Source organism: Pristis pectinata, chromosome 5 (assembly GCF_009764475.1).
Source record: "Pristis pectinata isolate sPriPec2 chromosome 5, sPriPec2.1.pri, whole genome shotgun sequence".
Taxonomy (NCBI): Eukaryota; Metazoa; Chordata; class Chondrichthyes; order Rhinopristiformes; family Pristidae; genus Pristis; species Pristis pectinata.
Genome location: NC_067409.1, coordinates 72,111,240 through 72,135,796, shown reverse-complemented (window position 1 = coordinate 72,135,796; position 24,557 = coordinate 72,111,240). Strand labels below are relative to the sequence as shown.

General features: G+C 42.1%; 1 protein-coding gene across 4 annotated transcripts in view; it reads left to right on the top strand.

The window, feature by feature from the left end:
* The window catches only part of fars2 (phenylalanyl-tRNA synthetase 2, mitochondrial), a 347,392-nt gene that overhangs the window by 114,017 nt on the left and 208,818 nt on the right, over window positions 1-24,557 (top strand). For all 4 annotated transcript variants that reach the window (XM_052016404.1, XM_052016401.1, XM_052016403.1 and 1 more), the window contains 2 exons: window positions 3,387-4,012; window positions 12,766-12,925. In XM_052016404.1, coding sequence (XP_051872364.1) covers window positions 3,401-4,012; window positions 12,766-12,925 — 772 coding nt within the window. In that variant the 5' untranslated portion in view covers window positions 3,387-3,400. The remainder of the gene's footprint in view (window positions 1-3,386; window positions 4,013-12,765; window positions 12,926-24,557) is intronic.

The following is a 24,557-nucleotide window of genomic DNA, read 5'->3' as shown; positions in this document are numbered from 1 at the left end:
TTTCAACCCATGGAATTAACATAGAACATAGAACAGAACAGTACAGCACTGGACAGGCTATTCAGCCCATGATGTTGTGCCAGTCATGATGCCAATTTATACTAAATGTCCTCTTCCTATGTATTATCCACATCTCTCCCTTCTCTTCATATTCGTGTGTCTATCTAAAAGCCTCTTAAACTCCACCAAACTGCCTGCTTCCACTAATACCCTAGTAACCCATTCCAGGCACCTCTGCATAAAAACAACTTGCCCCTCATGTCACTTTTAAACTTCCCCCCTCTATTCTTGAAAGCATGTCCACTGGTGTTTGAGATTTCTACCCTGGGGAAAATATTCTGACTCTCTACCCTACAGTACATATCGCTATCATAATTTTAAAAACCTCTGTCAGGTCTTCCCTCAGCCTCCAGTGCTCTAGGAAGAACAACCCAAGTTTGTCTACCCTTTCATTACAGCTTATACTCTCTAATACAGGCAGCATCCTGGTAAACTTCTTCTGTACTGTTTCTACAGTCTCCACATCCTTCCTATAACGGGGCGACCAGAACTGCACACAATACTCCAAGTGTGGTCTGACTAAAGTTTTATACAGCTGCAGCATGACTTCCTTACTCTTAAACTCAATAACCCTACCAATGGAGGCAAGCATGTCATACACCTCTGTTACCCCCTTATCCACTTGCGTTGCCATTTTCAGTGAACTATGGATTTGGACTCCAAGGTCCCTCTGTTCTCCAATGCTATTAAGGAGCCTACCATTAACAGTATACTTTCTCCTTTAATTTTACCTCCCAAAGTGCAAGTCCTAACACTTGCCTAGATTAAACTCCATCTGCCACTTCTCTGCCCATATCTGTAACTGATCAATATCTCGCTGTATTCTTTGATAGGTCTTTACACTAGCCACAACTCCACCAATCTTGATGTCATCCGCAGCTTGCTAATCCACCCATATACATTTTCATCCAAATCATTGATATATGTCACAAATTAATATTGAGCTTAACAATTTCACGTAACCTTTTATTCCCCACAGATGTGGTTGTACCATTGTTTTCAATTTGTTATGTTTTAATTTGTCTCTGTATCATTTTGTTCCAGATGTCAATTTTTAAAGAACTGTTACCTTGACAACTTTGGTTTGTACTCCATTACAAGACATTCCCTCTTCTCACCACTTCTCTGCAACTTAAAACCCATTTGCCTTCTTACTTTACGGTTCTGATGAAGGATCCTTGACCTGAAGCATTGACTCTGTTTCTCTTCCAACAGATGCTGTCTGACCTGCTGAGTGCTTCTAGCATTCTGTGCTTTTGTCAGTGAATAGCAATTGGCTTTTTTGTTGTTTTTTCATGTCTGCTTCAAGGAAGCTGATTAGTATGTTATTCACTAACCTTGACCTCGAACTTTCAGCTGGTACCACAACCACTTGTGTCAATCAGTCTCCCCATTGCGATCTGATCAGAGGTTTCCTTTGGTCTTTCTGCCCCTTCTCACCCTACTTCCTCTGCAACTTTATTTCATTTCTAATTTTTCCAAGTTCTGATGAAAGTTATTGACTTTGTTTCTCTCTCTACAAATGCTGCCTGACCTTCTGAGTGTTTCCAGCATTTTCTGTGTTATTTCTGTATTTAAAGGCACTTAATGGTGTAAGCCCCCTTTAAGATAGTCTGAGGAGTTTTCTGCTTGTAGAAAACCTGCCATGTAGGATTGTATATCGCTAAGTCTACACTTGCTGTTAGAATCACAAACAAGTGGAGCCCTCAGCCAACTCAAGATGACTAGCTTGAATAACAATCAAATCTGCCTCAATGACTGACGATATGATGTGGTGTGATTAAATAAAGTCACTAAGAAACCTTCATGCCATCTGTCTGAGCTGGCCAGTGTGCCAACCCACAAATGCCTAGATTTAGTTTTGAATGATTTCTGATCACTACACTTCATTCTCCATTGGGAATGGATATATTTCCAAGCACCATTAAGTCTTAAAAAAAAATGCACATAACCTCAGAGTAGATTTATGTATGGATGCAAATGTGATCTGTTATGTGTAGTATAAGGCTTCAGTTAAATTACAAAAGTGTTGAAAAAAATTGGGATAAAGAATGGTATTGTATAATTGTCTATTTTGAGGAAACAAAACGTATTAAGATATGAACAGTTAAAGCAGGAAGGTAGTATCTCATTTGTTTGTTTGCATAACTTTTTAATGAGATTTTTGTGAATTATATATATGAGGAACTAGCACATTTGAATTTTGATTGTGTTTTTCATTCAGGACTGTATATTAATGGGACAAGTCTACAGTTGTTCATTCCATAAGTGTAATATAAAAATCTTCATTTGTATTTCTCAGAAATCCATTAAGAGAAAATTACATAGTAGCGGTATGCTGAATAATTTCTATCCATGGGATTGTTATTGTGCCCTGAAAAATGTAGCTGGCTCTAATTCTGGAAAACGAACTTGGGACTTTTCTTTCTTTTTGATTAGGTAAATGCTCATCACCTGAAAACTTGCTTTAAAATTGAATATGAAAATAGGAGCAGGAAATGGCCACTTGGTCCCTTGAGCCTCCCCACCATTCAATCTGATCATGGCTGATTTGCCTCAGGTCTTATTGCCGCTTCTGTGGCAGTTCCCAATAGTCCTCTATTCCTTGAGCTTTCAAAAATTTATCTATTTCCTCCTTAACTGCCTCCAATGGTCTAGCCGCCTCAACTGTCTGGGGGTAAAGAATACCAGTGACTCTTCACCCTCTGCAAGATGTTCTTATGCGTTCTTTCGCTTCCTCAAAACGACTGCCCACTTTCAACTATGTTCCTTCATTTATGTTCCCATTAGTGGAAAGATTTTCACAGCACTCCCCCTGTCATGCCCTTTTAGGATCCTGTATGTTTCAATAAGATCACACCTTACTTTTCTTAACTCTTAAGGAATATAGATCTAATCTTCTCAATAAAGTGGCTCATTCTCCATATAATTCGACCTATCCTTTTGTATTTATTATTCATAGATGAATCTCAAATGTTGTCTTTGAGTGTCTGATCCCACCAGTGTTCATTCTCTATTTAAGTATTTGATAACTTGCAGTGCTAGAATAAAGGCGGGGAAAAATGCATTTTGTATCCATTTGGAATTCTGTTAGTGATTTTACCTGTTTATCTTCCCCGTATATCTATTAATCCGTTATTGCTTAATTTGGCTTTATAAATGCCATTTGGATAAACTCTACAATCAATATGCAAAGTTCATAGATGTCATTTTGTTTCTTTTGTTTATTTATTGATAATATTGAGCTGAAATATAACATTGTTGCTGAGTTATTCTATGCATTTGAATAATATATGAATTCAATACCAAGATAAATTCTTTTTCAGGTCAATTGACAATAATGAAGATACCTTGTAGATTCCTCTCATTTCCACAATTTCAGAAGATTCTACAGTCTCTTCACTTACAATCAAGATGCGGGGGTGGAAATGTAAAGCAAGTCAGATATAAGACATCAAGTCCAGCAGCCGGTGCAACACACACAGATGCAATTGAACTCTTTGGGAAATTCTACTCTCGTGATGACTATACAAATGTTACACCAAAAATTTTGTCTAAAGTGGGGAAAAGCTTACAGAACCAAAGAAACCATCCACTGTGGCTGATTAAAGAACGCATTAAAGACCATTTCTATACACATTATTTGAGTCGCCATAGGAATCCACTCTTTTCAGTGTATGATAATCTGTCCCCTGTGGTTAGTACAGAGCAGAACTTTGATAGTTTACTTGTACCACCAGATCATGCAAGCAGAAGGAAAGGTGATAACTTTTACCTTAATCGAACTAACATGCTTAGGGCTCATACCTCTGCTCATCAACGAGATCTTATTCGTGCAGGCCTCAATGCCTTTCTGGTATTTGGAGATGTTTATCGACGAGATGAAATTGACAAAAGTCACTATCCAGTCTTCCACCAAATGGAAGGAGTCAGACTATTTACAAATCATGAGGTGAGAGTTGGCATTATTCTTTAATTGTCTCTAAGAATTTCTATTTGTTGCGCACTTTCATTCTTGCCTTGTGTTGATGAATCAAGGAGCTAGTAGCTTTTGGTTTTCTTTCCTCCTCCCCTTAGTTGGCAACTTGCTGGGATACAATTTCACAGGTTGTCAGTGACCAAGTAATCATAGATATTGTGCGTTCCCATTTTTCTCTGAGTTATATCAGAGTTCTCCCTTTTGACACATTATCAATGAAGACCATTACATAGTGATCAGGAGTGGATGGAGATCTTCTGTGATTGATATTGAGATTGGCTGTTGGCACAATCTAAGGAGTGAAGCTGGAAATGTAGGTTTTATTAACATTTTCATCACAGATGAAGTTCAACAGCTCAACCTTCCCCCATTCTGGAGTACAAAATTCTGGCTCAGAAAACAAAACAGTAATATGAGCTGTTGTATTGCTGGAGGAGCCTTTTTCAGATCTGATGGATATTAATAGATATGAAAACCAACACATTGCACTATTTCAAAAATGAATACAGAGATCTTGGTGCCCAAGCCATTTTCTTACATCAAGCAACAAAGTAACAAACCATTTACCCAGTTGCTGATATTTGGATTTTGCTGTGCGTGCAGTGATTGTTGAAGTTACAAATGTAACAGTGATTGTAGTTCAGAGTAATTCCTTGCCTGTGAAATGGTTTGAGTGGCTTGAGAATTGTGTTAAGGATGCAATAATAAAGTGACTTGCATTTTTCTTTGTAGTTTGGTACTACGGTAGGATTCATATCAACACTTAACCATTAGGAGAATTAGGAAGGAGTTAATTGGAAAAAAGACAAATTGCTAAATTTGTAAACTTTTCCACCAGCACCAAGAAACTATTGGAAGAACATTTTCAGAATGTTGCTGCATGGGAACTAAGGAAACAAACAATTTTCACGGCATTCATATTAATTATACCAGAACTAAATATTAATTCATTTGAAAATGGCTAGGTGCATAATCTAGTCACTTAATTGCAGAACTGTGAAAATATTCAGGTTTGTTTTTATCAAGGAGCAAGTGTTGAAAGGTACAATTTTAGTTGCAGTGATCAATGTACAACAGTTGAATTTTAAAAAGTCATTTAACTTCATAGCAAAATTAAGTTGTGTCATTGTATCAAGGAAAAAAAAACCTGACATTTCAATGACCTGGAGTTTGCTGGTTTTGCTGTTAGCTGTGCCAATATTTGCTCGATAAGTATTGGTATTGGTTTATTATTGTCCTTTGTACCAAGGTACGGTGAAAAACTTGTCTTGCATACCGTTCGTACAGATCAATTCATTACACAGTGCATTGAAGCAGTACAGGTTAAAAACAATAACAGAATACAGAGTAAAGTGTCACAGCTACAGGGCAGTGCATTGCAGGTAGACAATAAGGTACAAGGTCATAACGAGGTAGATTGTGAAGTCAAGAGTCCATCTCATCGTATAAGGGAACTGTTCAATAGTCTTATTACAGTGGGATAGAAGCTTTCCTTGAGCCTGGTGGTATGTGCCCTCAGGCTCCTGTATGTTCTGCCTGATGGGAGAAGAGAGAATGACCTGGGTGAGCGGGGTCTTTGATTATGCTGGCTTCTTCACCAAGGTATAGACAGAGTCCATGGAGGGGAGGCTAGTTTCTGTGGTGTGCTGGGCTGTGTCCACAACTCTCTGCAGTTCATTGCAGCCTCGGGCAGAGCAGTTGCCATTCCAAGCCGTGATGCATCCAGATAGGATGCTTTCTGTGGTGCATCGGGAAGTTGGTGAGGGTCAAAGGGGACATGCCAAATTTCTTTAACCTCCTGAGGAAGTAGAGGCACTGGTGAGCTTTCTTGGCTGTGGTGTCTATGTGGTTGGACCAGGACAGGCTATTGTTGATGTTCACTCCAAGGAACTTGAATCTCTCAACCCTCTTGACCTCAGCACCATTGATGTAGACAGGTGCACGTAGACTGCCCCCTTTCCTGGTCGATTACCAGCTCTTTTGTTTTGCTGACATTGAGGGGAAGGTTGTTGTCATGACACCATGTCACTAAGCTCCCTATCACCATCCTGTACTCCGACTCTTCAGTATTTGAGATACAGCCTACTACAGTGGTATAATCTGCAAACTTGCAGATGAAGTTAGAGCAGAATCCGGCCACGCAGTCATGAGTATATAGGGAGCAGAGTAGAGGGCTGAGGACGCAGCCTTGTGGGGCACCAGTGTTGAGAATAATCATGCTGGAGGTGTTGCTGCCTGTCCTCACTGATTGTGGTCTGTTGGTCAGAAAGTCAAGGATCCAGTTGCAGAGGGAGGTGTTGAGTCCCAGGTCTCAGAGTTTGGTGATGAGTTTGCTTGGAATTATAGTATTGAAGGCGAAGCTGTAGTCAATAAACAATAGTCTAACTAGGTGTCTTTACTTTCCAGATGCTCCAAAGATGAGTGTAGGGTCAGGGAGACGGCATCCACTGTAGACCTGTTTCAGCGGTAGGCGAATTGCAGTGGGTTGAGGTTGTCTGGGAGGCTGGAGTTGATGCGCGCCATGACCAACCTCTCAAAGCACTTCATGATGGTGGATGTCAGAGCTACCGGTCGGTATTCATTAAGGCATGTTACCTTGTTTTTCTGAGGTGCCAGGATGATAGTGGTCTTCTTTACACAGGTGGGAACCTCAGATTGAAGCAGGAAGAGGTTAAATATGTCTGAAAACACCCCCGCCAGCTGATCAGCACAAGATCTGAGCACACAGCCAGGGACACCATCTGGGCCAGATACTTTCCTCAGGTTCACTCTCCGGAAGGCTGATCTTGCATCCTTGATGGTGACCATGGGTTCAGTTGCATTGGAGGCTGTCAGGGTGGGTGGTGCCAAACCAATCCCCTTCTGTTCAAAATGTGCATAGGATACGTTAAGCTCATCAGGAAGGGATGCACTGTTGTTGACTCTGCTGCCCGACTTCCTTTTGTAGCCCATTATAGCGTGTAAGCCCTGGCATAACTGACGGCTAGTCTGGGACTCTATTTTGAACTGGTATTGTCTCTTGATATTCCTGATAGCTTTCCGGAGGTCCTATCTCAATTTCTTGTAAAGGTCAGGGTCACCTCATTGGAATGCAGCAGTCCTTGACTTCAGTAAGGAGTGGATCTCCTGGTTCATCCATGGTTTCCGGCCTGGGAACACCCGTATTGTCCTCTGTGGTACACATTCCTCAACACAATTGCTGATAAAGTTCGTGGTGGTGGTGACATCAAGGCTGGCAGCTGAGTCTTTGATCATGGACCTGTCCACTGACTCAAAGCAGTCGCGTAGAAGATCATCTGTTTCCTCAGACCAGTACTGCATAACTTTCTGTACTGGATCCTCCCATTTCAGTTTCTGTTTGTATGTAGGGAGAAGGAGCACAGCCGGGTGGTCTGATTTACCAAAATGAGGGCGAGGATTGGCTCGGAAGGCATCTTTGATGGTTGTATAGCAATGGTCAAGGGTGTTCGGACCCCTGGTGGGACAGGAGACGTGATGATAGTACATTGATAACACACACTTGAGGTTGGCCTGGTTGAAGTCACTTGCAATAATGAAGAGGGCCTCAGGATATCCTGTTTCAAGGTTGTTGACCACAGAGTATAGTTCATTGAGTGCAGGCTTCATGTCTGTCTGTGATGGGACGTAGACTGCCATCGGGATAGCTGAAGTGAACTCCTGTGGCAGGTAGTATAGTCGACACTTCACCGTTAGATGATCCAGGCTGGGTGAGCAAGAGCTCGCCAGGACTGTCATGTCCGAGCACCACACGTTATTGATTAAGAAGCAGACCCCTCCACCTCTAGCTTTGCCTGAGGACACTGTACGGTCCATTCAGTGGATTGAGAGGTCCTCAGGTTGTGTGGCCCAGTCAGGTGAAGCAGGTGTAAGCCATGTTTTGGTGAGGCAGAGCACACAGCAGTCCCTCAGTTCTCTTTGGTAGGTTAGTCTTACCCTTAGTTCATCAACTTTGTTCTCAATGGCCTGGACGTTAGCTAGTAGTATGCTGGGGAGGGGGGGTCTTGTACCCACGCTGTTTCAGCTTCACCTGCAGCCCAGCCCTCTTACCACGCTTCCGAGGTAAGTGGCTGCGACTTGTCGGTCCTGGAAACCCTGGAGTGGAGCTACCTGGTAAGCGATTGCTTAAGGACAGACCTAGAAGACCTGGAGCGGATTCATCTGGACTGGAAGGTAAGTGACTGCTTGTGAACAGACTTGGGAGACCTGGAATGGATTCAGCTGGCCTGTGAGGTAAGTTGTTGTTTGCATACAGGTCTGAAGGTCCTGAAGAGGAATGGACTGCCCCAGCAGGTAAGTGGGGGCGTCTAGGGGGGCCTTGGTGTTGGGACTTTGCCCCGGGTGTTCCATAGGATCAGGCTTACGAGTTGGAAGGGCCCTGGTGTCGGGCCCCGGCATCAGGTATCCCCGTAGGTCAGGTCTCATCTCGTGTCTGGTGGGGCCTTGGCCTCCGCTGGTTGGGCCCTGCGTCGGGTTGGGCCTCAGGACTCGGCCTCCGGACAGGTCAGGACACAGGGGTTGGCATCAGGCGCTCCCGTTAGTCGGTTTTTCACTCTGGATCCTCAGGTCTCAACGTCAGGAGCTCCAGTGGGGTCCGGGAGTCGGGTCTCGGTGGTGGGGGCTCTGTGCGGTTGGCTCTTCACCCTGTGAAGGCTTCCACGTGGACGGGCCCGTCCTAGGCCTTGCTGGTCGTTTCCTTCTGGGTCTGAGAGTCGGGTCAGTTTCATAGTTATTCCTGGAGGTCGGAAGATTGCCAGCAGTGTAAGGAGATTTAAAAGAACACTATTAGTAATACTGAGTGACATAGAATTTAAATTTAAAAGAGTAGAACGATTATGGTAAAAGTAATGAGTAGATCTACAGAGAGCAGCTTGCAATGAGTCACCACGCTCTGGTGCCATTTGGAACATCGGTGTACTTGTTTCTGAATGCAGAGGTTGTAAATTTGCTGATGGATTTCTGTAGGAATCCAGCAGTGAGGCACAAACTTGCTGAATTTCCCAGCACTTAGGCTAGAAAATCTGTTTCCAGATTCTGCACCAGCTTTTATCTGTTGCTGGCTTCATATGAGCCCATTCACTTGAATGGAGATTTTACAACTATAATGAAGAAAAGTAAGAAAAGTTAATTATTAATTAATTTGTCTTTGTAGTAATGTTTTAATTATTTAAATGTTTTTAATAATTTTATGATGTATTTAATTGTTTATTTTTAATAGTTTTTGCAAGCTTTTAAGTGTCAGGGACATTGGGCAGGCTTGTTTAAAAAAAATTGACAGTTTTGACAGACAGTCACCAGGGATGTGGCTCTGCCATCTGTCGAATGTTTCTTCAGCAGTTTCATGGGAAGGGCTTGTTCTGGACCACCCACGTGACCTGATTATGTTGCACAAGGCACAAGCACCGTGCTGGTCCCCACCAATCTGGTCCAGAAGACTTTCATCCGGCAAGTTCTTCATGCAACAGTCCTGTATTTATGTTAGGCATACCTATCTCAATGGCAACAAGCTGCACTCAGCAAATCTAGGTCTTTAATATTGTTGCCTTTTATTTTAGTGGGGACTAAAACTTTAGCATATCTTAGTAATTAGTAAATCTAATCATTTAGAAGTTACTTGATTTGTTTTTTCTGTGGCTGCTACTCACGCTGAACCCAAAAACAAACAGCCTTGCCATTCTGTTTCACCCCAGGCACAGCTTTACATCTGCGCTACCATCTTTCACAGTTACCCATGCATTATCACTTTGAGCATTGATTTTTAAAATCACTTCCTTTACGCACTGTGTATCTAGGTTTGCTGATGACACTAAATTGAGTGGAAAAGCAAATTGTGCTGAGGATGCGGAGAGTCTGCAGAGAGATATGGATAGGTTAGGTGAGTGGGTAAGGGTCTGGCAGATGGAGTACAGTGTTGGTAAATGCGAGGTCGTCCACTTTGGAAGGAAAAATAGAAGATCAAATTATTATTTAAATGGTGAAAGACTGCAGCATGCTGTTGTGCAGAGGGACTTGGGAGTGCTTGTGCATGAATCACTAAAGTTTGGTTTCCAGGTGCAACAGGTTATCAAGAAGGCAAATGGAAAGTTGGCCTTCATTGCTAGAGGGATTGAATTCAAGAGCAGGGAGGTTATGCTGCGGAGAAATAAAGGTCTGCAGATGCTGGAATCTAGATGAAAAACATGATGATGCTGGAGGAACTCAGAGGCCAGGCAGCATCCATGGAGAAAAGCAGGCAGTCAATGTTTCGGGTCAGGACCCTTCTTCAGGACTGAAAATAGGAAAAGGGGAAGCCCAATATATAGGAGGAGAAAGCAGAGCAGTGATAGGTGGACAAAAGAGGGGAGGCGGGGTGGGCACAGGGAGGTGATAGGTAGATGCAGGTAAGAGATAGTGATAGGCAGGTGCGGCAGAGGAAGAGAAAGCAGATCCACGGGGGGATGGGTAAAAAGTAAGAAGAGAGAGGAAAAAAAGGCTAGGAAAGGGAAGAAGAGAAGAAGCATGGTTGGGGGGGATTTGTGGGGAAGTGGGGGGAGGGATTACCTAAAGTGGGAGAATTCAGTATTCATGCCATTAGGCTGCAAGATTCCAAGACAGTTTGCACTTGGAATTCTCCTGGCAGTGGTGTAGGCCGAGAGGACTGTTATATCAGCGATAGTGTGGGAGGGGGAGTTGAAGTGACCGGCAACGGGAAGATGCAGGTCGCGGTTATGGACAGAGTGCAGGTGTTCTGCGAAAAGGTCACCTAGTCTGCATTTGGTCTCACCAATGTAGAGGAGGCTACACTTGGAGCACCGACTGCAGTAGATGATATTAAGGGAGGTGCAGGTGAATCTCTGTCTCACCTGAAAGGAGTGTTTGGGAACCTGGATGGAGGTGGTGTAAGGGCAGGTGTTGCACCTATGGCGGGGGCAGTGGAAAGTTCCTGGGGTGTAGGATGGGTGATGGGGGGGGGAGGAGTGAACGAGGGAGTCGCGGAGAGAGCGGTTCCTGCAAAAGGCAGAAAGGGGTGGGGAGGGGAAGATATGCTTGATGGTGGGGTCCTGTTGGAGATGGCAGAAGTGGCAGAGAATGATGTGTTGGTTTGCTGCAACTGTATATGGTACTGGTGAGGTTGCACCTGGAGTACTGTGTGCAGTTCTGGTCTCCTTACTTGAGGAAGGATATACAGGCTTTGGAGGTGGTGCAGAGGAGGTTCACCAGGTTGATTCCGGAGATGAGGGGATTTGCCTATGAGGAGAGATTGAGTCACCTGGGACTATACTCGCTGGAATTCAGAAGAATGAGAGGTGATCTTATGGAAATATATAAAATTATGAAAGGGAGATAAGATAGAGGCAGGAAGGTTGTTTCCACTGGTGAGTGAGACTAGAACTAGGGAACATAGTCTCAAGATTAGGGGGAATAGATTTAGGATGGAGATGAGGAGAAGCTGCTTTTCCCAGATAGTAGTGAATCTGTGCAATTCTTTGCCCAGGGAAGCAGTAGAGGCTACCTCATTAAATATGTTTAAGACACATTTAGATAGATTTTTGCATAGTAGGGGAAGTAAGGGTTATGGGGAAAAGGCAGGTTGGTGGATCTGAGTCCATGGGCAGATCAGCCATGATTTTATTGAATAGTGGAGCAGTCTCGACGGGCCAGATGGCCTACTCCTGCTCCTATTTCTTATGTTTTTATGTTCTTTTGTTTTTCTCTGTACCTCCATTCTACACAAATTTATGCTGCTTTCATGTGGCTAGTGTAGCTATAGAGAAACAACTCATAATTTTATATTTAGATATTTAAGCCAGATAATTAGATTATGGTTGGAGGCTGTATGCCTATGATACATTCTTCATGTTTGTGGTCAACAATAAGTCAGTACGTGTTCCATTATCTGTCCTCGATGACCAGTTGCACACTGGAGATATTTTTATTCTTCATTTAATGACTGAACATCTATGAACAATCCATCTGTCCTTAGAGCAAGCAAATTTTTGCAAATACAGAGCAGCCATTTCCACCCCCACCCCTGCCCACACGTGAACAAGTTCCATTGTGACCCAATTAATTAAGTCCGAAATACCCACAATCATCTTTGTCTCCTTGTGTAATTGTACTAGATCCTATCAGGGAAGCATCTCCAACTTCTGGTCTCCTGCACGCTCTCCATCTGATTTTGGAATATTGATTGTTATTTGCTGATCTATCAGTAAGTAAATCCCTGTCTCCTGGAATCCTTTTCTAAAACCCTTCAATCTCACTGACTTCCCTTTTTGCTTTGAAATGCTAGCTCTTTAACTGAGCTTTTTTATTATTGTCCCACAACTAAATTATTTTGCTTTTTATTAATTGACCCTTTTGCATTGCAAATTACATTGCATACAACTTTTTTATATTTACTGTATCTTTATTTTCTATATGATTTAGACACTAGAAGTATAATGTGCTACAAAATAATGCTGCTTGCTGACCCAAAGTGCATGTTTCCGTTAGTGAATGATTGGCTTCAAATTGCAAGGGTGATAACATAGAGACTGAGTAACTGGTTTATAAATATCTGTACAGAAAGATAAAAGTAATTCTATTAAAATAATGAAGGGACATCATCCTGGTTCATTCTGTTGCTTGAAATTTGATTTAGATCAACTGCATTGAAATAATTCCCATTTCTATGTGTTTGTGTGCATGTCACTTTAACTAACCAAAGAAACTTTGCTTACTTTCAGCTGTTTGCTAATGTGCAAAATGGTGAAGAGCTTAATATCTTTGAGAAGGGATCCCGCACAACCTATAAGCAAGAGAGCCACACATTGGAAGCCGTCAAACTACTTGAGTTTGATTTGAAACAGACTCTGAACAAAGTCATGGCACATCTCTTTGGAAAAGGTACGTACAATGTGATAAAGTATATGTAACCTGATTTTGATACTTGCAGTTGTTTTTCATTTCTTGCACTACCATGTGACTCACTTTATCGGAGCTCTTGACTCAGTTATGGAAGTGACGAATTTGTTTTGATTCAAACACCACATTGTTTTCTTTCGTGTAAAAGGCTTAAAATATGAATGTGTTAGGACATATTCTCTAAGCTGAATACACAGTTACAATTTATACTTTAGCCCCTTTGCATTATGCTCATTCGTTTGCTTTTGACAGTGTTCAGTTGCCTCTACCTGCCTAACTAAAAGCACAGGATTGGTTGTTGGTATGTATAACCAAAGGAGTATAGCTTTTTTATTCTTCTGTATACATGACCAATGTATGATAGTGTGCCAGAATGTTCAGGATGCACTGGGTTAATCTTCAGAGAAACGTGAAGAAAATCAAATCCTGAAAAATTTGAATAGGGAGCACAAAAACTAAAGTAGATAGATATGTTAATAGAATGTTTAACACCTGACAAACCTACCATTGTAGAGGGACTGTGGAGTTGTCCTGAGTTGTGGTGATGAACAATTTTTTTTATGAAGAACACACATTTAGGTGGAGAAAAGTAAGCTGGAGCTGTGGCATTTTATATGTTACAGGAGTGGGAGATTACGTGCACTACTTTCTATTTGTATTGTTTATGTGCTTTTACTGGATACTTTTTCTCAAAATATATCAAGCTGGGCTGTGCACCTCAGGGCAGATCTTCTGAAGCCATGCCAGGAGATACATTTGTAACAGCTGGGACTTCGAGTTTTTTTGTAAGCTGGGCCCTCCAACATAGCCAAGTGGGATGCAAATAATAGATGTTCTTTGTATTCCAGCAATAACTTTCTGGACCTGAAATGTTCAAAGCCCCCTTGCCTGCCAGTGGGCTGCACGAACCTGTGTCAGAGCATCTGGTGATCCAGGAAGTTGGGAGGCCAGCAAGTGCCATGTGATCTGCAAAAATGGGAAAAACATACTTCCTACTCAATTAGCTCACCCGTAGGAAGAGAAACAGAATTAATGTTTCAGGTCGGAGAGCCTTCATCAGATCTGGGAAGGAAAGAAAGGAAGATCATTAAACTGCAGGGAGGGTGTAAGAGGACGTTGTTTGCTGGTAAAACTTGTGACCATGGGGATAAGCTGTAAACAAAGCTATCTGGTCAATGAATGAATAGGAGCAGTTAGAGAGTGAGAACATAGACAAAAGAATGTAGCAGTTGTGAAATGCAGAGCAGGAAGACATGCCCGGCAGGTTCGGTCAGGCATGTCCTACACATCCAGAGAAAACAAAGAAAAAAGGGGGAAAAAAACAAATAAGCTGAGCCAATGTAACAGATGGATGATGGATACAGAAAAAGGAATCAAGTTACCCGAAGTAATAGAAGTCAGTGCTGTGCCCAGAGAGAAGATGAGGTGCTGCTCCTCAAGCTTGTGTTGGGCCTCATTGTAGCAGTTCAGGAGGCCACTGACCGAGAGGTGACAGTGGGAATGGGATGGGGAAGCTTGAGGTCACTCCTGTGGACTGAACACAAGTGCTCTGCAAAATGGTCACCCAATCTCCGTTTTGTTTCTTGAGAGGAGACCACATTGTGGACACTGAATACAGTACACTAGATTGGAAGAAATGCAAGTGAATCACTGCTTCATCTGGAGTGACTGTTTAGGTCCCTGGATGTTGGGAAAGGAAGAGGTAAAAGGACAGACGTTGCAGCATAAGGTGCAGTAAAAAGTGAGGTGGTTGGTGGGAATGGAAGAGTGGACCAGGGAGTCATAGAGTGAAGGGTCCCTCTGAAGTGCTGAAAGGAGAGAGAATGGAAGATATGTCTAGTGGTAAAATCTCTTTGAAGGTGGCAGCAATTGCGGAGAATGATCTGTTGAATGCAGTTGCTGGTGGGGTAGAAGATGAGGACCAGGGAACCTCTACCTTTGTTCTGTCCCAGAGGAGAAGTGATGAAAGTAGAGACAGAGGAAATGGATGAGATGAATTCAAGAACTTTGTTAACAATGGTAGACAGGAAGCCACAGTTCAGGAAGAAGGAAGCATTTCAGAGGCACCTGTACAGAAAGTCTCATCATTAGAGCAAATACGACGGTGATAGTGGTACTGGAAGAATGGAAGAGAGTCATTACAAGAGGCAGACTGGGACAAAGAGTAGTCCAGGTAGCTATGGGAGTCAGTAGGTGTGTAATGGATGTTAGTAGCTAACCCATCTGCTGAGATAGAAACAGATATAAAAAGACAGAATGCGTCAGAGATTGACCATGTGATTTACACGAATCCGACATCAATCCCATTTTTTTCTCTCCACATTCCCTCAGCTTCCCCTGAGATTAGAATCACGGAGTTGTACAGCACAGAAATGGGCCCTTCGACCCACCACCTTCTTGCCCACCCACACTAATCCCATTTGCCCACTTTAGGACTGTATCCTTTTGTGCCTTGCCTGTTCATGTGCCTGTCTAAATCTCTCTTAAACATAGTGATTATATCTGATTCCACCACCTTCTCAGGCAGCACATTCCAGACATCAGCCACTCTCTGTGCAAAAAAAAACTTTCCCCTTAGATTCACCTTAAAACTCCTTTTTCTTACCTTAAACCAATGCACTCTTGGCTTTGATAGCCCTACAATGGGAAGAAGATTCTCACTCTCTACCCTGTGTCACTCATAATTTTATATACTTCTTTCAACTTATCCCTCAGTCTCTTTTGTTGCAGGGAAAACAAATCTAGCCTATACAATCTCTTCCCCTTAACTAAAGTCCTCCAGTCCAGAAAACATCCTGGTGAATCTCCTTTGCACCCACACCAGTGCAATCTCATCCTTCCTACAGTGTGGTGACCAGACTGCACATTGTATTCCAAGTATGACCAAACCAGTATCTTTCAAAGTTGCAACATAATGTCCCAACTTTTATATTCTATGCCCTGACCTATGAAGGCAAGCATGCCATATGCTTTCCTGAGTACTCTATCTATCTGTGTTGCCACTTGCAGGGAACTTTGAACTTCAGCCCTAAGGTTCCTCTGTTCATCAACATTGTTTAGTGCCTGTCTATTTATTGTTCAGGCCCTACCCCAATTTGACTTAGTAAAATGTAACATTTTACACTTGTTGGGATTAAATTCCACCCGCCAAAATTCAACCACTTACCTACACTTGGGGCTATTTACAATGCTCAATTAACCTATCAACCAGCTCATCTTTGGGATGTGGGAGGAAACCCAAACAGTCACAGGGAGCTCATGCAAACTCCACACAGAAAGTGCCAGAGGTCGGGGTTGAACCCAGGTTGCTGCAGGTGTGAGGCAACAGCTCTACTAGCTGCACCATTGTGCCACCCCTTTCAATTTTTGCTTTCAACTTTTCTTTTAGTTTTTGGGAGTGGAAAAGCTGGTACTTCTCTTAGCATATCTTTGGTCTGAGATCTTACCCGCTGAGTGTGTTACATCCATCTGGAACTAAAAGTTTAATAAGTACATTCTGGAGACTTATTTCTCTGATTTACTCTGATTAAAGCATTTCCATGAAGAAGTTTAGCTACAAAATATTTACAGACTTTACAGTTTAATACAGAATGAGATTGCCAAGCCTTTCAACTAGTCTACAATTGTGAATTTCAACTAATCTATAATTAACTCAAGTTTATGGTCACAAATTAGTTGGTTGTTTCACATCTTGAAAAATTATTACTATTCCTGCAGAATATTAATAACAGCTAAATACAATGGAATCATTTTGGAAGCAGAGTAAGAATTGCAGTCATTCAGCACAGAAACAGACCCTTCAGCCCAAAATGTCCATGCCAATCATCAGGTACCTATCTATACTAATCCCATTTATCAGCACTTCTGGTAGCCTTCTAAATGCTAATCTAGATGCTTCTTAAATGTTGTGAGAGTATCTGCCTGAATCACCCACTCAGGTAGTGGATTCCAGATTCTAACTAGCCTCTGGGTTGAAGAAATTCTTCCTCATATCCTCTCTAAAGCTCTTAACCCTTACCCTAAGCTTATGCCTTCTAGTTTTAGATAATACTGCTATGGGGAAAATTTCCTAATATCTATCTATGCCTCTCATAAATTGTAAAACTTACATCAGATCTCCCTCAGCCGCCTTGGAGAACAAACCCAGCCTCTCTAGTTTCTCTTAAAAATTGAAATGTTCTTTCTCAGGCAAGATCCTGGTGAATCCCTCTCCCCTACAATATGTCCTTCCCTAACTATGATGACCAGAACTGTATATTAGTGCTCCAACTATGGCCTAACCAATGTTGCATAAATTTGTACTATAACCTCCCTGCTCTTGCATTCTATAGCATCACACAAAGTGCTGGAGGAATTCAGCAGGCCAGGCAGGATCTATGGGTTGCTTATGGGTTGAATCCCTTCGTTTCAACTGAAAGAGGGGAGATAGCCAGTATAAAAAGATGAAGGGAAGGGGTGGTGCAAGAGCTGGCAGGTGATAGGTGGATCCAGGTGAGGGAGGGGATAGGCAGATGAGGGAGGGATAGAGTGTGAATGATATCAGAAGCTGGGAGATGATAGGTGGAGGTGACAAAGGGCTGAAGATGGTCGAATCTGATAGGAGAGGAAGGTAGAGCATGGAATAAAAGGAGGGAGGTGGGGAGCAGAACCAATGGGATTAACTGGGATATTTTCATGGAGTTATAGAGTCACAAAGCATGGAAACAGGCCCTTTGGGCCAACTTGCCCATGCTGACTCTGTTGCCCATGAGCTAGCCCATCTGCCCACATTTGGCCCATAGCCCTCTAGACCTCTCGTATCCATGTGCTTATCTAGATGGCTTTTAAATGTTGCTGATGTGACTGCCTTAACCACCATTTCTGTCAGCTCATTCCAAGTATGCACCACCCTTTGTGTGAAGAAGCTGCCCCTGATGTCCCTTTAAAATCTCTGATCTTAAACCTATGCCCTCTTATTTTTAGCATCCCCTCCACTGGAAAAAAACTATGTGCTTTCATTCTATCTATGCCCCTCTTGATCTTATATACCTCTTATCATGTCACCCCTCAATCTACTACATTCCAGGGAATAAAGTCCTAGTCTATGTAAACTCTCCTTGTGACTCATGTGCCCCAAGTCCAGGCAATATCCTGGTAAATCTCTTCTGCATTCTTTCTAGTTTAATAACATCTTTCCTATAACAGGGTGACCAGAATTGTACACAATACTCCAAGTGCGGTCTCACCCAACATCTTATATAACTGCAACATAACTTCCCAACTTCTGTACTCAATGCCCTGACTGATGAAGGCCAGTGTGCCAAACGCTTTCTTTACCACCCTATCTGCTTGTGATGCTGCTTTCAGTGAACTATGCACTCCTCTGCCCCTCTGTTCCATAACGCTCCCCAATGCCCTACCATTCACTGTATAAGTCCTACCCTGGTTTGATCTCCCAAAATGCAATATCTCACATTTATCTGGATTGAAAGCCATTTGCCAGTCTTCAGCCCACATCATAGCTGATCAAGATCCCCCTGCAATTTTTCATAACCTCTACACTATCTACAACACCACCTATTTTAGTACCATCCGCAGACTTACTAACCATGCCTTGTACATTCACATCCAAATCGTTTATATAAATTACAAACAACAAAGGGTCCCAGCACCGACCCCTGTGGCACACCACTAGACACAGGCCTCCAGTCTGAGAAACAAACAACCCTCAACCATCACCCTCTGCTTCCTACTATTGAGCCAGTTATGAATCCAATCCACTATCCCCCCCTGGATCCCATGCAATCTAACATTCCAGACTAGCCTGCCATGAGGGACCTTGTCAAAGGCCTAGCTAAAGTCCATATAGACAACATCCACTGCTCTACCCTCATCAGCTCTCTTGTTTACTTCCTTGAAGAACTCCCAGGAGACTTGTCGGACATGACTTCCCACACACAAAGACCCACTGAGTGTCCCAAATCAGACCCTGTTTCTCCATATGTTGTAGATCCTGTCCCTCAGAATCCCCTCCAGCAATTTATCCACCACCAATGTCAGACTCATTGGCCTGTAGATTCCTGGCTTGTTATTGCTACTCTTTTTAAACAATGATACCATATTAGCTACTGTCCAGTCCTCCAAAACCTCATCTGTGGCCAGAGATGAAGCAGAAATCTCTGCAAGGGCCTCTGCAGTTTCTTTTCTAGCTTTCCACAAGGTCCGAGAATGCACTAGGTCAGGCCCTGGGGATTTATCCACCTTAGTGCACTTTAAGGCCTTCAATACCTCCTCCCTGCTAATTCGTATGTGGTCAAAGACAACACTGCTCATCTCCCCCATCTCCTTAGCTTCCACTGTTTTCTCTACAGTAAAAACTGAAGAGAGATATGCAGTAAAAATTTCACCCATTTCCTTTGGTTTCACACACGGCTGGCCATGCTAATCTTTAAGGGGACCTATTCTCTCTCTAGCCACCCTTTTACTCTTACTATACCCATAGAATCTCTTGGGAGTTGTCCATCTGTTCTTAATACTTCCTACTCCCCTACCCTTTATTGTGTATCTCCTACACTTATTAATCCTTGAAAAGTGGATCATCTGACACGGATCAGGACTAAATTCCAAATAGAGCTCTGGTGGTGCAATCGGTTAGCATACGGTACTTATACAGTATGGCTGTATATGGTGGAGAAGCGCCGAGGCTGTGAATTCCAGCCAGTCCCAATCGTTGACCATCCCTTTGCCTCCATAAATGCTGCCTGACCCACACAGTTTGTTTTTTGCTCCAGATTCCAGCATCTGCACTGTCTTGTGTCTCCAGGATCAAATTCCATCTGCCATTGCTCTGCCAACCTTTCCAACTGATCAATATCATCCTATAAACTATGACTATCCTCCTCACTGTCAACAACGTAACTGATTTTAGTGTTATCTGCAAGTTTACTATTCATAATTCCCACGTTTAGATCCCAATTGTTAATGTATATAACAAAAAGGGTTTCCTATCCCTGTGATATATCACTTCTAACCACAAAAACGCTCGACCTCCACGCTCTGCCTCCTATTACCAAGCCAATTTTGGATCCAATTTGCCAACTTGCCCTGGATCCCATGGGTTCCAGCCTTTTGAACCAGTCTCCCATGTGGGATCCTGTCAAAGGCCTCACTGAAGTTCACGTAGACTGCATTAACTGTACTAACCCACCTCGATACATTTTGTTACCTCTTTGAAAAACTCAATTAAGTAGATCAGACAGGATCTCCCCTGAACAAAACTATCTTTGATTAATCTCTGTCTTTCCAAGTGTAGATTAATCCTGTCCCTCTGATCTTTTTCTAATAACTTTCCTACCATTGATGTTAGACTCGCAGGCCTGTAATTACCTGGCTTATTCCAGCTGCTCTTCTTGGATACAGTTACCTTATTTGATGTCCACCAGTCATCTGGAACCTCACTTGTGGCCATCGAAGATTTAAAAATTTTTATCAGGGCCCCAGTAATCTCATCCTTTGTCTCTCATAGCAGCCTAGGATACATCTCACCAGGCCCTGGGGATTTATCCGGCCTAGTAAGACATCTAACATCCTTCTTTTTAATAATAACATGATCTAGAATTTCACTGCCTCTCTCAATGAATTCTCCAGTTACAATCTCCTTCTCCTTAGTGAATACAGCTGAGACATACTCAGTTAAGACCTATGTCTTCTGGCCCCATGCACAGATTGCCCCTTTGGTCCCTAATGGGCTCTACATTTTCCCTGGTTACCCTCTTGCCTTTTCATGTACTTACAAAATGCTTTGGGACTTGACTTTATATTTCATGTTCCCTTTTTGCCCTCTTAATTTGTTTTTTTTAAGTACCTCCTTACACTTACTATACTCCTGAAGGACCTCCCCATTTTTCAGTTCTCTATACCTGCCAAATGCTTCCTTTTTTTCTTTATCCAACCCTTGATCTCCCTTGAGATCCAGGATTCCTTGGACTTGCTGTTCTTGCTTTTCACCCTAATGGGAATACATTGGTCCTGAAGTCTCATGATTTAACTTTGAACGTCTCCTACTTGCGGATGTAGACCTACCTACAAGTAGCTGCTCACAGTAAGCTTTTGCCAAACCCTGCTTTTCTGATATTGAAATTGGCCTTCCTCCAATTCAGGACCTTAATTTTCAACCCATCCTCATCCCCTTTCATAACTAACTTGAAACTTACAGAGTCATGGTCACTGTCTCTAATGACATCATGTGCTTAGTTATATTTCCATCTACATACTGGCTCAAATGGTTTTCCTGGACATACTTTCAAAATTCCATTCCTTCTATGCTTTTTGAAGTAAAGTGAAAGCAGTTAATAATAGGGAAATGGAAATCCCCCATTACTCTAAAACTATTTCTCTTTCATCTCTCTCTGATTTGTCTATATATCTGCCCTACCTCCCGGTGACTGTTAGCAGGTCTATTCTATACCCCCTATACCCCCAGCAAAGTGATTGCCCTCTTTCTGTTCCTAAGCGCTACCCATATGGTCTTGTAGGATATCCTCCATCATTAACACAGTAATGGACCCTAATTAATACTTCTGTCATGTCAGAAGATTCTATACCCTGGAATGTTGAGCTGCCAGTCCTGACTTTGATTCAACCATGCCTATGTGTTTACAACAATATCATACTCCCACGGGCTAATCAACATTTTATGTTCATCTGCCTTACTAGTCAGACTCATTGCATTAAAATAGATGCAGTTTAGTCTTGCACTCTTCTCATGACCCTTATCACATCCTTGCCCGCTCTGCCTATTGGACTGACTTAATTTGCCTTCCATATTTGACTGCAAACCCCCTCCCCCCTTGCTACTGTACATCTAGTCTCTGTCTCATTACCCTGACAAGTTAGTTTAAACCCTTCCCAACCACATTGGCAAACCTCCCTGCAAGGATGTTGAACACATTCTAGTTCAGGTGCAACTCATCTTATTTGTACAGGTCCCATCTTCCTTAGAAATGTTCTGAGGGAAACTGAAATCTAAAACCCTCCCTCCGACGCCATCTCTTTAGCCACACATTGATCCTTCTATTCCTATACCCATTGGCATGTGGCACCGGAAATAATCTAGAGATTGCTTTTTTTTTCATAGGGGCTTCCTAAATTGCAGTTGCAGGACCTCATCCCTCTTTTTACCTTTGTAATTAGTACTAATATGGACCACAACCTCTGGCTGTTTAGCCTCTCCCTTTAGGATGTCCTTTAACTATTCTGTGACATCCTTGACCCTGGCACTGGGGGGGCAACACACCATCCTGGATTCATGTCTGTGGCCGCATAAAGATCTGTTTATTCCCCTCAGTGCTGGGTCTCCTACCTCTATTGCCTTGGACCCTTGCTCCTCTCCTTCTTATGCAAGTGAGCCATCCCACATTGTCATGATCTGGCTGAGCTCTGTTCACCCACCATTTTGAAGCGAGATGTACTATTGGGTTTCCTTGACTATCTATCTGCCCCTCATCCTCTGCATGGTGGTCATCAATTCTTATTCTGACTGCCTTTCCTTGAGCTGCTGAATGACCACCTCTATAAACATGCTATCCATGCAATTTGTGCTGAGGATATTGTGCCCCTGCAACGGGATATGGGAAAAAAAATTTCAGGAAACAGATTTCATTGCAGGGAAGAGTGAGGTCATGCACTTTGGTAGGAAGAATCAAAAGGGGATTATCTAAATGATAGCAAATGAATGAAATAATAGAGGCATCTAGGTGTTCCAGTGAATGAATCACAAAAAATTAGCAGTCAGGTGCAACAAGTAACTAAGATGGCAAATGGCATATTGGCCTTTATTGCAAAGGGGTTGGAGTTTAGGAATCGAGAAATATTGTTACTATTGTACAGGGTATTGGTGAGGTCACATCTGGGGTATTGTGCATGGTTTTAGTCCCCTTAACTAAAAAAGGATTTAGTAGCATTGAAGGCAGTCCAAAAGAGGTTAACCAGGATAATTCAGAGGATGAGGGGATTGTTATATTTAGAGAGGCTGAACAGGTTGGGTTTCTAATCTTTAGAGATTAGAAGACTGAGGGGCATTCTTATTGAGAAATCAGATCCTGAGGAAGCATGACAGGGTTGATGTTGAGATTTTTCATTGGTGGAACAGTCTTGAACAAGGGGACATAGTTACAAGATTAGGGGCAGGTTATTTAAAATGGAGGTATGTGTCTGGTGAATCCCTGGAATTCTCTACCTCAGAAGGTTGTGGAGGCCAGGTCATTAGAAGCATTTAAAGTGGAAGTGGATAATAATTTTTTTGAAAGATCGGGCAATTGATGGTTATGGGGATCTGGCACAGAAGAGGCAGCATCAATCATCCATGATCAGATTGAATGGTGGAGCAGGCTTGAGGGGCCAGATGGCCTTTGCCTGCTCCTATTTTCTTGTGTCCCCATGTAAAAGTTATCAACATTAACTATTAACTTTGGATAAACAAAATGATATAATATCAGTTTTTCACCACTCAATAATTAATTGTTTAATTAATTAATTGGTGGTCCGTGTGCTCAAATTCCTGACATTTCTGAAAGAATAAAGTTCTCCCCATCTTGTCTAGATATCAAATACCACAGTGCTGGAAAGTATTTTATCTCATCAAAGTATTGAGGAAAGAAAAATGCACTGCAAGCTGAATGATACAGCTTTATTGAACTATCAATTATATTAGTCAGTTATTCAACACTACCTGTGCATTGTTATCAAGTTTCACTGCTTTGTATAACATTGATTGCATTTGCGAAGGCAAAGTTCAAGTATACTCTCAGCCGTCCAGCATTCATGGGGAATAGGGTGCTGATTGCATGAGAATTACTTAAAAAAAAGAATATTACAGTACATCATGCACTGGTATTCTATGCATAAACTTTTTATAGATTGCTGAACTGTGTCATCTCCTTACCCTTTTACAATGCAACCCTATGTTTTAAGACTAAGCAGTATTAATGTAAAATACAGCAAAAAGTAAATCAAATGAATGGCTACTCACCATCACATGAAGTGATGATTCTTCAAAGAGGATGTTGCTGCTTATCAGCCTACAACTGACTGACCTTGTGTACAAACGTAAGTAAACTAAAAATGTCTTTTTACACTTATTTTGCATAAGTTAAATAAGTTCACTGTTTGAACTTATTTTCATAATACCAAACAATCTTATGTAGACTATTAAACTGCTTAATTTTGTCAGAAATTTTTGCCAGTTGCATGAGAATACGGATGCATACGGGGTAAATAAAAGTTTATTCTATGATGATTCAGTGATTTATAATAGTATCACTGACTAAGTGGCCATTGAGCTGGATGCTGCTAAATTAAAGGGATTCCTTCATTTATAAGTACGAATTTCATAATTTATGCCCTGGGTCAAACTATTCCTTTTAGTTCCTTTTAAGCACTGGCTGACCTAGTAATTGAGTACACAAAATAGGGATTAAAAAACATCTTCCCAATCTTATTTTGAAGGTTGGGTTTTATCTCACAGGAGAAAATCATAATCTGCAAATTTGGAAATCTAATGAAAATATTCCCACATTTACATTTAATGTGACCTATTTCAGTTTGATGGAAATTTGCAGCAATGTCTATGGTTGAT